This window comes from Thermobia domestica, chromosome 6, assembly GCF_964235325.1.
Source record: "Thermobia domestica chromosome 6, izTheDome1.hap1.1, whole genome shotgun sequence".
NCBI lineage: Eukaryota > Metazoa > Arthropoda > Insecta > Zygentoma > Lepismatidae > Thermobia > Thermobia domestica.
Window position 1 is genome coordinate 225,835,126 of NC_137459.1, and position 13,659 is coordinate 225,848,784.

The 13,659-nt window shown below is 35.0% G+C and overlaps 1 protein-coding gene across 2 annotated transcripts in view; it reads left to right on the forward strand.

Annotated features, from left to right (window-relative positions):
- Apoltp (Apolipoprotein lipid transfer particle) overlaps positions 1-13,659 on the forward strand; it is a 6,186,292-nt gene that overhangs the window by 1,791,152 nt on the left and 4,381,481 nt on the right. For both annotated transcript variants that reach the window (XM_081762641.1, XM_081762640.1), the window contains exon 16: positions 7,564-7,758. In XM_081762641.1, coding sequence (XP_081618767.1) covers positions 7,564-7,758 — 195 coding nt within the window. The remainder of the gene's footprint in view (positions 1-7,563; positions 7,759-13,659) is intronic.

Below are 13,659 nucleotides of genomic sequence, written 5' to 3' on the forward strand. Positions count from 1 at the left end.
CAGACTGCGACAAAAATGCACGGTGAAAGAACCTCAGCTACAGGGAAGTCTTAAGAATCTGGGGTTATTTCTCTTGCACTTAGTTTCCGGAAGGCAGTCCCATTTATTGTGATCAGAACTGTAGAATCATCGGCGTTATTTTCCGCACCCGCTTGCAATATTCCTCTATGAGGTTATTTTGCTGATGAGTTACACCGCAACATTATGTTAGTTTGTGATATGAATACCGCCCTAAACAAGATAAACAAATTAGCATTTCATGCTGCAATGCGTTCTTGGTTCAATTTTTCATTATTCCTGCGCATGTTTTCATGAGTTTCTTTGCACTGTAGAATTTGAATAGTTTTATTTTATTTTATTTATTTTGCAGTTCGACATTTGTTACATGCGTTAGGATGTCACAGTGTTCACTTTTTTTTTCCTCAGTTCTCACATTTATTGTTTAGGGTTTCATTACATTAAACTCTCGTTCTAGTTTGTTTTCTTTTTTTTTAACTGTGAAATCATTTTTAATGTAAAACATATTAGTATTTATATAAACAATTGTTCGCATACACTTGTGGATGCATAAAAACACTTTTAGTAATTGTGGTCTTGACATCCTAAGAGCATCGTCACCTCTTCTTTTTACGAATAGTTCTTATTTCTTTGCATTTAGACTCATAAGAACCTGTTCTCATATATGATTTTAAAACGCGTCGCATGCTTATTATTTGCAGTCATGTCTGCTTTCAGTTTTATCGAAAACATATTGTTTTCACTGAGCGTGATACCTGAATATACCCGCAGTCATACTCAAGGCAACTAGATTCTCAATTAGCCATTTAATCCCTTCTAGTTGTATTTCAACAAGATGAATGGACGTAAGTATACTTTGAATCGTTGCTGGTTCAATTAAGACTACTTTTCAATCTAAGTTACGAAACGATCCAGTATACTGGCTGCAGTGGTTAGACGTTTCACTTATACCCCTACATAAAACCCAAACACTGGATTTTGAGTTCAAGAGAAAATAGTGAACCAAGTACCATGCTATTTTCTATGTACAGTGATTAGAAAAAGTCTAATTAGGATTGTCCTCTTGTTCGGTATTTACCACTCACAAATTAAATAATGTAGTAAACAACCTAGGACGGTATGACGGAATATTTGCTATGGCTGAAATACTTTCATTTAAGAAAAGAGGTCGATTCCCAGGTATCGGTTGTTCATGACGTTATCTTTAGGTTAATCAGGACTGGATGAGTTGAACTATGAATTCTCAGGCCATATTTGTCAGGTAAAACTGCAAATAGGTTCGACAACATGCTTTTATTTTCTTGCGAAGAAATTCTGCAAATCTTTGTCGATATCCTTCACAATGACACATTTTTTACATTCAAACAGAAATGCTCAGTAAAATGCAGTTTTATTATTATTACACAAGGTTGTATAGACCGGATATTAAAATGAATGTTATTAGGCTAATATGCTATCTACTAGACAGATTAGATATCTAGTATGTCTGGTACGTCTCGTAGCCTCCTACGTTTATTTTGGTTAGTATTCGGTTGACATTGTACTTTGAACAGGCTTGATCATATACTAGTCAGGTACTATGTCAGATTTTGAGGTCTATCTTCTTTTCTATAGTATTTTATGGTTATTTTCTACATACCAATTGAGTAATTGCTTCGAGGCAATGTCCAGATTGTCTATTTTTATTAGAGAATACACGTAAGCGTGTTGCTCTGTAACATATTGGAAGAAAATTTGTAAGCAGATCCGGGAGACGTAAAGATGTAAGTTCAAGTGTTTGAAATTAGACTCTAGAAGGGAGTCTAGTTTTTTGCTACCACAGGTGTACAATTAGCAAATCATTAAACTTATCGCTCTGTTTCGCGTGACAACGTGGCGACAGTGAAGCAGTTACGACGAAGCTCAGTATTCCCTGGATCTATCAGAGAATTTCAGAACGGCTGTAACACGGAATGACATACAGTGGATGAGCCCTTGTATTCCCTCTTGTGGATTCCATGTCTGCGTATTCGGCACAATTCTATATCACACTAAGTGCAGCTGGTGGACTTCGCAGATGTAAGTAGCGTTGTGTATCTATTGACTATACCTCTACAAACGGCGGGAGATCTGGATATTTGCTGGCCAAGGAAGGAGACGAAGAACATGTGCAATCAGAAGGTGTACAACAGTACGTGCAACATAAGGGTGCGTGTTGTCCTACAAGCAATGTAGTGTCTCGCAGATCCAGCACTAATAAACCAGTACCTTGTCAATGCATCGTTGGTTGGTCAAATGTCATTTAGTGCGTATGAGGCACAAACAGGTACGGAATTCAGTTACATTCCACACCACAACATCCGGTGTTGAGCCCACGTGACAAAGCAAACTGTAGTAGCCTCCTAGTCCAGTGCCATAGAGCCATAGTCCAGTGCCATAGTGCTATATGCAGGTGCTACCATCACGACATTCACGTTTGAAAATATAATGTTTTGCAATCCATCTCCCCATACAAGACATTAACTAACTACCACGACACCCTCACTAATGACCCGGTATACACGCCCTTTTGACGTGCTGTGGAGGTCCCGTTTACTCTGTCCTTACGCAAGTTCATGGTCTATCTGAACTGCCACAACCAGGTAGTATGTTGGATGCGCCCACACCAACAACTGACCTTCGCCTTATCTCCATCCGCACGGTGTGAGGGCCAGTTGAACACAGACCTCCACAAAAATCGACAGAATTTTCTTGGTTACTTTTGTATGTTCAATTTAGGCCAAGGCGGCTCAGTGGTACAGCGTTCACCTCTGGTGCATGGGTCATGGGTTCAAACTAGAGATGCAAAAAAGCCGGCTTTTTTGAATCGATGTTTTTTTTCACATAAAAAGCCGGCTTTTTTGGGAAAAGACGAGAATTTTGGAAAGTTTGGCTTTTTTTATTTTCATGATTTTTCTATTTAAATAGCTTTCTTATAGTATATTCTATAGTTAGATAAGAAATCCATGACCTAAATGCGATATTTCGCTCTGAAATTCACCATCAAGATGGATGGAGCACATATTTTACGAATTAAAGCTAACATGAAGAATGTAGTATTTGAGGACAATTTTAGAGGCTATTTAACTTTATTTTAACTTTTGAGTTATCGACATTTTTTTTCTTCTTTAGATCATTTCAATTCGAAATCCGTGTTTCAGTTCTAAGAGCTTAGTACTCTAGCTTCTAGCGCAAAAGTTAAACTTGCCCGTTTTTCTATTTATCCGTCAAAGCGTACGTTTTTCAATATATCCATCAAATCGTACTTCCACATTTCTGTTATACTGTAACTGTGAAGTGATTTAGGAATAATTTTCCGGACACAACCTTGAATACCAATTTATACAAATAATCAGTAGCGGATTTAGAAAAGTACTTTAGGAGGGTTTTTTCTGATTGTATCGTTTCCTAAAAAGTCCTAACTTTATTTGGGAGGTGCTTGAAGTTTATGAATACAGGCAGTGGCGGCGGTTGGAGGTTAAAAGTGGGGGGTCAAGACATGATCTGAATATTTGTATATAAATGTTAGTTTTCCTGCTTGTTTCTAATATTTTGTTTGACAAAAGGTTGTATAGCTAATGGGATACTATATATTTTTTTTAGTTAAAATACCGTATATAATATTTCACATTTTATTAAGTAAATTGACAAGAGCAACGCCAGTAGGTAGTAGCCCTTTGTACTCTTAAAAACAAAAGTGTTAGAAGAGATTTGATTCCTTGCTCATGAACATCTTAAAATTCTGTCTGGGAAGCTGTGTGATCAGATTATTGAATAACAAATTTGCAAAACAAATAAATAGAAAGGATAATATTAATCATAGTAATAAATAATGATGCTTGTTTTGCAAAAGTCAATTTCAAACAGGGATTAATGAACAACTTAATTTTTAATTCCTCACATGCTATTAAATGTATGTTATTACTCTTAGAAAATGAAAGACACTAAATACTACAAGTATATGTTACGACATTTAAAGAAATATTTGCTTTTGCAACTTTCCGAAACACGTTTGTTGCCATTAGGTGCAGTTTTCACTCTCAGGGAGCACATCAAAACACAACAATACTTAGAATCACTCCATACTCCAGTTATACAAAATAACACTAAAACCTAGAATCATGTTGAATTCACTAAATTTAATTGTATATACACTCGTACACCCCTAACACACAACTTCACTCATATATTGCACTACAAAACAATGGAAAAGATAGAAGTTGTTTCTTATTACGTTTTTCCCCCTTACTTTAGAAATAAGAAAAGACATTTTAGGAACTGTCAATTTTTGTGCAATTAAAAAATAACCTGCGAAAGACTTTTTTCCTTTCGCAAAATGCTCTCTGGTTAGTTTCAAAGCGGCTGACTAATATATCGAGCCCTTGTAAGAAGTGAAAGTATGCTGAAATTGTTGTGCTCCAATTGGTTAATTTTGGGGTTATAATCTGTGGCAATTAAAATGCAATTCCTGTAGTTTTCTTAATCCACGTGAAGACAACCAACACATACTCACGGAACGGCAAATATATGGCACCATTTCTTTCTATGAACCAGTAAATACATACAAAAATTTTACTTTTCTAAATAAAACTATATACATTAATGGGTTACATCAAAAAAGTGCGGGGGCAACTGCCCCCTTTGCCCCCCCCCCCTAATCGCCGCCCATGAGTACAGGCATAATTAATATTTTGTTTCGTTTATACGTTTAGCAATAATCTTCCGGATATAACCTTAAAAATCATTTTATACTGAGAATCAGTGGCGGTTTTAGAAAAGTATTTTGGGAAGGGTTTTTCTTACTAATGTTTAGTTTTTCTAAACATTCGTAATTTTTATTTGACAGTATCTTAAAGTTTATGAGTAAAGGCATAACTAATAGATATTTAGTTTCTTGCAGACATTCCGTAACTTTGGGGAACGGGCTTCAGTCCGAAAGACCGCCCCCCTAACCTTCGCAAAACCGTCACTGCTGGTAATTAGTAATAATAACTATTTAAAAACAATAAGAAAGGAAGTCGGCCAACTCACAGTACACGCACTATTCTACATTCACAGATGGAATGAAGAAAAGCTTTGTCAGAATGGTCGAATGCTGAGTTGAATCCCGCACTTCCCGATAGAAGCGCAAAAGCTAATCACTCAGTCATGTTTGTTGTGCAGTTGTATTTAGCTTAACTTAAATATATTCCGTAGTCCTTTTTCTTTGGGGGGGGGGGGGAGTTCCGTAATGATATGTTGAATTCCTCTTGTTAAAATTCATAAAACTTGAGGATTGGGTAAACCGTGATGGCGGTTATACAAAACTTGACTGTAGAATTTCAAGAATATACAGAACCAAAAGCTCTAGATGTGCAGCCTTTAATTATACCATATAAATCTAAATATTTCTCTTATGTTTTATTTTAATTTTATTTTGTTTCAAAAAGAGGGTATGGAATATTTTGAAGTGAAAATACTACATAGTATTTTGCTAGTTATTTGTGTATTTTTTTTTAAAAAAGTGTTTACTTTTAGGGTTGGCTGGCTTACACCAACTTTTTTTTTAATAACTGGTTTAAACCAAAAAAGTAAAAGGAATGAAAAATGCGAATCGTGTGAACTTCATGGTGACGTTTCCAGATATCAAACCACCTGCAATAGTTTTATTTCCCTTTCACCTTTTAATCAAGGTGTCCCATGTTCAATTCTCGGTCGATCCGCAACCCTTCTTTCATGCGTAAACGAAGTAGCGGTTCGGATGTCAGTTTAAACGAAAGTATTCTCCTTGATAACCTCGGTATTTCGTAAGGATTTTATGCCTAAACATACGAAACGAAACCAAATTGTATATTTCTGCATGCCTAAATGCCTGTTGTTTTATAAAGAAGCCAAGATTGCTTAAATATATTGATAGAAATTGGCAAAATTTATCGATTGCCTACGTAGCTTCCAACATTAATTTGGATTGGACTTTCAATGGACTTCTACGTATTAAATTTGTAATTTAATACCTCAGTTTTAGCGTACTGATTATGATACGTTGACCTTTAAATTTTACATGCAAAGCAATAACAGGATTTTCCCGTTATTGTCTTACATTCCAAGTAATGACGGGATTTTCCCGATGGCTAGCGCAAGAGATTCTCAATTTAAGAAATTTACTGACCGGACTTCTTTAAGCTTATGGGAGTTCTTCCGGCATAATCCCGATGTTGCATAATAACACCAAGGCGAAACAAACTTATTTCTGTGAATATGTAATATAAATACATAAAGCAAAAAATCTAAATCAAAAAAGCCTGGTTTAAACCAAAAAAGCCTGGTTTAAACATCCCCCGAAAAACGGGTTTTTGACATTTTTAGAAACAACCATGGTTCTTGCCAACTCTGCTTACTTTTGTATATAAGAGATTAAAACATTCTTATTATATACATTGGGTAATCCTTTGAATTCATAATGTAAATATGTTGAAGAAAAATTGTTTGAAATATCTTTTCGAAATTCATAGTTTATTTTCGAGGTTTTATATTATTATCAGCATCAACCACTAATTAAATGACTTTTTGTGTTATAGAGAAGCGAAACAAAGTCTGCTTTATCAATTTAAAGCAGAATTTTGAAAAAAAGCCCAAAATTTCCCAAGCAAAAAGCGAAGCAGAAAAAACCGTTTTTTTTCCAAAAAAGCCGGTTTTTTTCCGAGCCCTTGCATCTCTAGTTCAAACCCTGCTCCCCAAGTGAGCTTCCTGTGGACAAACACCGTGCATTGGTTTCCTTGGGGTTCTTCCGTTTCCTTGGGGTTCTTCTATTTCCTCCCACTTTCTTGATTCCACCATTTCATTCATTTCTCATCATCACCATCTCGTTTAGGCTAGCCGTCATAACAATGGGACGTGTGTATGCAAAACGAAGGGAAGCAAAACTGACAAGTGCGGGAGCAAAGTCTCATCAATTTGGAATAACTAAATTTATTTTCTTTCTTCCTTTTTTTCTTTTCTTTTTCTTTTCTTTTCTTCCCTTTTTTTTTGGAATGAGTATTCGCCCATTAGCACGACACTCCTTTAGACTAGAGCGCTGATGCAGTATTTCATTTTTTTTTTCGTGTTAGAAGTTACTTCAATTGTAGAAAAAGAGGAAATAAAACTGCTTAGCCTTGATTTCGATCATAGGCAGCGCCAGGATTTTGGTAATGTAGGCTATTATGCGACAACGCATCCTAACATTGTTGGCAGAACGCTCTGGACTATTGAGCCTTAAGATCTCAAAAATAATCCCGAAGTTTTATTTTAAAAAAATCGAGAAACATGGTATGATAGCAAGTAACTTAGGATAGACTTAAGAAGTTACTCAAATATATCCAAACATAGGAAACAAGAAATATACAAAATAGAAAGGATTATTGTAGGAAATCTTAAAATCGAAGTTATTGTCGGTGCAGCTGCACCCACTGCACCCACTGTTACACCGCCTATGATTTCGATCATGTTATTAAACCTTATTTTTAATGTGTCTCAACACTGAAATCTAGTTTTGTTCTTTCCTTCAAGGTTGGTGGAAGAATGGAAGGGTTTGAGCGCTATGCTGAATCTATGTTTGGGCCAAATGGACCTCTAAGCAGCAATGTTGTGAAACGTATGTTAGAAAATGTACGACTTGCAAGGGATGTTAGTCCAATCAATGAAATTGAAAATGAAATTAAAAAAATACCTAACTTCGTAGATGAAAATTACGATCAACCTAAGGTAAGGATACGAGTTTCCTGCCACGACGTAAGAGTAAGTCTCAAACTTCAATTATTTTGTAGGTTCCTGAAATGAAACACTTAAATTGTGTAAATAAATTTATTTGACATCAGAGTTATAGCACAGATTTGTATCATATACTTATATATATATATATATATATATATATATATATATATATATATATATATATATATATATATATATATATATATATATATAAGTGTGTGTTTTTGCGTTTATTTGTGTTTGTATGTGCGTGTTCTGTGAGTGAAAATCCAAATGATCGTTTTTTTTTTTTAAATTTATTTTCATCTAACAACAGCAAATTGAACAGACAATGATTTTTTTTGTAGGTTTCTTTTCCTTCTCCTCAGTCATGCGTATGGGTGTGAAACGGAACAAGTTCTTCATGCAATCCGATTCTGTATGATGATTGAGATTGATTTAAACTAAAGGAAAGATTACATGTTTAACGTTTTAAAGAAACAAATAAACTCAGCACTAATACAGAACCAAGTTCCTATTTTCTTCTAATGTAATTATTGAAGAGGTTTATTTTTTATATTTTTTATTTTGTTATTTTATGACATCACTATGCAGATATTGATAATATACTTAATTTGTTGTATAAAGTGCTATATTGATGTTGATATATATATATATATATATATATATATATATATATATATATATATATATATATATATATATAATGGACATTCAGATACTGTTGCCTTCAAATGCAAAATTTGTGTATAGTTTTCTTTTCCGAAAGTGGTTTATAACAGTCGACAGTTCATGTGAAATATATACAGAGTGTTTAATATTTCAAATGCACTGTTTTGGTGTCAATTTGTGACAGTAATTTTTAAGCACTCTGTATTTCAGGGTCTTCTGTATCGTAGTAGATATGCAAGTGAAATTGGTTGTCTCATTCTTATTTCACCGAGCGACAAAATTAAGATTTTCAGCAAATATAAAAGCTCGATAAAAATTAATGGCTACATTTTTATAGTATGTACCTAGCTTTATGGACAGGAACATACCTAATACATTCATTCAGTGTAATCAGCTCTCATCTCTATGAATTTTGCCACAAGTGTGATAGGCGTAGTACACCGTAACCGTCAATATTTTTCGATGTCCTGCAAGGACAGTCATGTGACGCGGATTAGCTTCTCTTGTGTCATGGTACTTCCTGCAAACTAATTCCTTCATTTTGGCGAAGACTTAATTACTAAATTTTTGAGAACATTGCTGTACACTGCCTCTATATACCATTTCAATCTTGATAAACGTACTTTTTCGTTTTTCTCTGAAACACTTTGTTACGGCGCTTCCAGTTTTCTCCTCTACGTACGACACCGCACCTTTTGACTGAATAACACCTAGTCGTTACCACTCGCGACACTTTATCCTCTCACTTTCCCTTATCACTTGCGCAACTCTTGCTACTGCTGAGACTAGTACTTAACATAAGAAAAGTGCTGTCCCTACTTTTCTATCCGACCTATATAGTATAAAACAAATGGACGAAGGCTTCCCGATGACACTCAAAATATTCTGCTGACTGAGAAATAGTTGTGTTGAGTTGATATTGAGTTTAACTTCCCTTTCACCAGCGAAGCTATATGAGACGGGACCTACTGATTAACGTGGAATCCGAACCACATGACCTCCTGTCGGAAATCGAAGCCAGGTCTCCCAGACTGAGAAATAGTGTATATGTATATGTCAATTAACTATTCATTCTAGCCCGCTATTGGTCCATAGTGGCATCTGATATAAGCAAATATAATAATGAATGAGACCTTTGCCTTTGTGAGAGACTGACGTCATTGTTGATACTCCTGTAAAACACACAAGGGATATCTCGTTTGAATACTTTAAATAATATTTTTAGTAATTTTTATTGATTTTAAATGTGATATTCTGCTTTCAATTTATGTTTAGAAATTTGAGGAACTAATCATTCAATATCAATATCTGATAATTACATAAACCTGGATGTAATTTTAGAAAACACGAAGATGCCCATCCTTAGTGCTCAGTGTTATTAACAATAAACACACACACACACACACACACATATATATATATATATATATATATATATATATATATATATATATATATATATATATATATATATATATATATACAGAATGTCTCACATAACTTTGTGACCTGAAATATTTCAAAAATGACAAAAAAATGTAACAAATCTATTTACGTAAGAATGTACACATGCCAGAGGCCTATAAAATTCTCATAAGGCCCCAGGGGCAAGCTTCAAAATTTTAAATAGAAACCCCCTCTTTTTATTGTAGATTCTGATTCTGCGATCAAAACTGAGCAACTTTTACTTGAATCACGTTTTCGTTATTCTAATAAATGGAGCTGTAATAGCAAAATAATGAATATCATCATACGCACGTACATCACCTAAGGCTGATGATAAACTAAATATCTCGAGAAATACATTTGCAATTTAAATACGTGTCCAAACATTCTAAAAGATCTATTCAGCTAACATAAAATGAAGTTGTCTTCATCTTCCCAAAATTCCCAGTTGAAATTCTCTACATTAATGCAGATTCAGATACTGCGACTGAAAATACGCATCTTTTAGGTTCAGTATTTTTTCGTTGTCCACCTAGATAACACATAAATCGCAATAATAATAATATCATTGTACGTCACCTGAGATTGATAAATGAAAAGCTGGTTCCAGAACTGGACATGCTGTGTGATGTTGGTTCTAAGACTTTCAAACAAATGAAGATAGAACACGTTTGTAATAATATTCGTCAAAAACAAAGATTTTCTCTGTGAGCTTGTAGACACTATGCAGGTTGATAAACTCTAGCTCTCTATTGGGGCATGAAGTTTCAATTATTAATCGGACATAGTGTCGAAAGAGAATGGAGTTATTATTTTTTTTTCCGTTTATGTAGATATGTTTAATGATGATTTGATTCGAATATAGACCAAGTGATTTTACCTGGGAGGTAAAAGTGAAGGCGAACACATACAGTCGATCGATGGATCTATTAAAGTTTAAAAGGACATCATAATTCCGTTATTATGGTAATGTAGATGTGCATAATTACGATTTGATTTGAAACTGCATAAAATTCCATCTAAGAAGTGAAAGTAAATATGAATATCTAAAGTTGATATCAAGATCTAAGAGAGCAAATGTGCTTTTATAAATTTAGTGGAACAAATAACGTTTGACAAGAAGACACGTATGCGTCAGCCCTATGCCATGTACTTATGGTTGATTGTAAATTACGATCCAGGAACACAGAAGTCATTGCATATTGGTAGTAGTAAGCATTATTACAGAGAACCTCTGAACACTCAAGCTGTATTTCAACTAGTTTGTATTAGAGCTCTCAAAGTAAAGTGCTAACGCTCTAGATGATACCAGGATGAGGCAATCACCAAAGGTCATGTGCAAAATTAAGGATAATATTTAAGAAAAAAATCGCTTTCCACGCAATCCCATTCTGAGATCTACTGTTCAGTGCATCCTAAGACGCGTCGAGGAGACGGTAACATTCCTGGTCGACCAAAATCGGTGACAAACAGCTTGATGTTGCAGTCAGTCATTTGTTGAAAATACACAACTTAGCATTCATAAAGCTTCTGAAGAACATGACATTAGTCACATGTCTCCGAAAAGAATGTTAAAGAAAATTAAGTTCCACCCATGCAAAATTTATCTAATACATCAACTGAGTGAAAAGGTCTGATGGTCGTGTAGAATTTTGTGATGATATGATGAAACAAATCAATGATGATCCTACTTTTCTTATCAGCATTGCGTTCTCTGATGAAGGCACGTACCAACTAACCGTTCCATTAATAGACATAATTGCAGGTTTTGATTCGACAGCAATCTCATAGGTCCTTTCAAACACACTCTACATCCTGAAATATTGAATATCTGGGCGGCAGTGCTAAATATACAACAATTGCTCCCTTTTTATTAATAACAATTTGATTTCTGAACTGTGTGAGGAGATGCTTCGAAATCAAGTAGTTCTAGTAATGAGAGACACTCCAGAAGACAGTTTTGATCACAGATGTTTTCAGCAAGATGTGCAGGACCGCACAATGGCGTAAATATGCGGCAATTTCTTAACATGGAATTTCCAAATTAACTGGTGGCAGTGGGTTGCCCGCTCATTCTCTGTTCCCCTGATTTATCGCCACTAGGGTACTTTTTCTTGGTTTATCTAAAACTCCGAGTATATCAAGCAATGCGAGTATAAAAACCCACTTTCGATAATCTTCGTCAAAGGGATATTGATGATGTTGCACTTATTGAACTGGACGTCATCAGGAATACAATATTTGTGTTTTACTATCGAATTTCTCACTGTCAGACCAAGAAAGGTGTGCAGTTTGAGCAGATGTTGTGAAGGATCAGTCACACTTTGTCCATCTGCCAATTTTAGACAAGCAAGTCGTGAGAGGCAAGGGGCTCACTATAATCAATTTATCAAGTTCTTGGAAAAAAAAAAACGGAAAGACATTACCTGGCTGATAAAGGTTATGTGTAGTTACTCATTCCGTAACTAGGATAACAGTAAATCCAGATAGCAGGAAACGAAGACAGAACAACCTTTTTTTTTTATTTCTCTGCTTTCTTGTGAAACGGAATTTTCAAAAAAGTTAGAGTTACGTTAAATCCAAGTGTATCAGTCACCCCTCCCTAACAATTTAGCTGAACTTTGAGAAAGCATTTAAGAAGAAGATGGATCTCCTGACTCTCTGATCTAAAAAAGAGCTTGCCAAGAATTAGGCTATCTAACTGATGTATGTTGAATTACAAACTGTAGACGAGAAGATAGCAATAGTAAAATTCGTCATACCGTACCACATGGTATAAAGATTTTTCTTTGCTTTTTATTATGAAATGGAATGTTCTCTTTCAAATTCCGATTGATACCACCATGACATCCTTGAGCAATTTTCAATGTTAGGTCATATATGAGGTCACTGCTTCACATCTCTAATTTACGCAGTAAACGCTGATGGATGAGTTAAAATTTCAATAACTTAGCAACCGTAGATACATAGTAGAAATACAATTTTTCCAGGATACACGTATTCAAACCTCTCCACAATTTGGAACATTTTGATTATTATTTCCATTATAAAAACAATGTAGTGACTCACAATTTTGGAAAAAAATATTCGTTTAAAAAAGACATTTTAATAATTCGATATGAACAAAGTATTAAAACAATTTGCACCAAACTAAAGAAAATGGCAAACAGAAATGTAAAATAAACATTTCTTACTCATGAAAGCACTACAGTAAAACTTGTATAAAGATAAAAAGTGAGATAAGGGTGTTTATGTTACGCTAATATGTACAATGTATAGGAATCATATACACTGAAAAAAATCCGTTCTCCGGACACCAGTATTGTCAATGCAAACAATGCCGGAACCGAAACCGGGGCTGCTTTGCACACGCAGCCGGCAAAACCGGTGCCGGATCCGGCAATGTCAGTACCGGCGCTGCTTTGCACACACATCCCGGTAATGCCGGTGCCGAAAGGTAGTTTGAGTTCAAAAGTAAAGGACAGAACATGAGTCCAGCAATAAATAAACGATATCTCCTTGCCTTGTTGTACTTACGGCGAAGAAAGAGGAAACAAAGCAGCACTAGAAAGATTTGGATCCATCCATTGTTGACAGTGCGTCATGTGGAAGGTTCGTTTTATACATTATATGAAAAGCTGCAGACATATGACTCGAAATTTTTTAATTAATTATTTTCGCATGTCTAAACAAACGTTCGATTTCTTAGTACAACGAATTAGTAATCATATTCAGCGCTGTGCAAGAGCCGTGTAATATTACAAACTGACATGA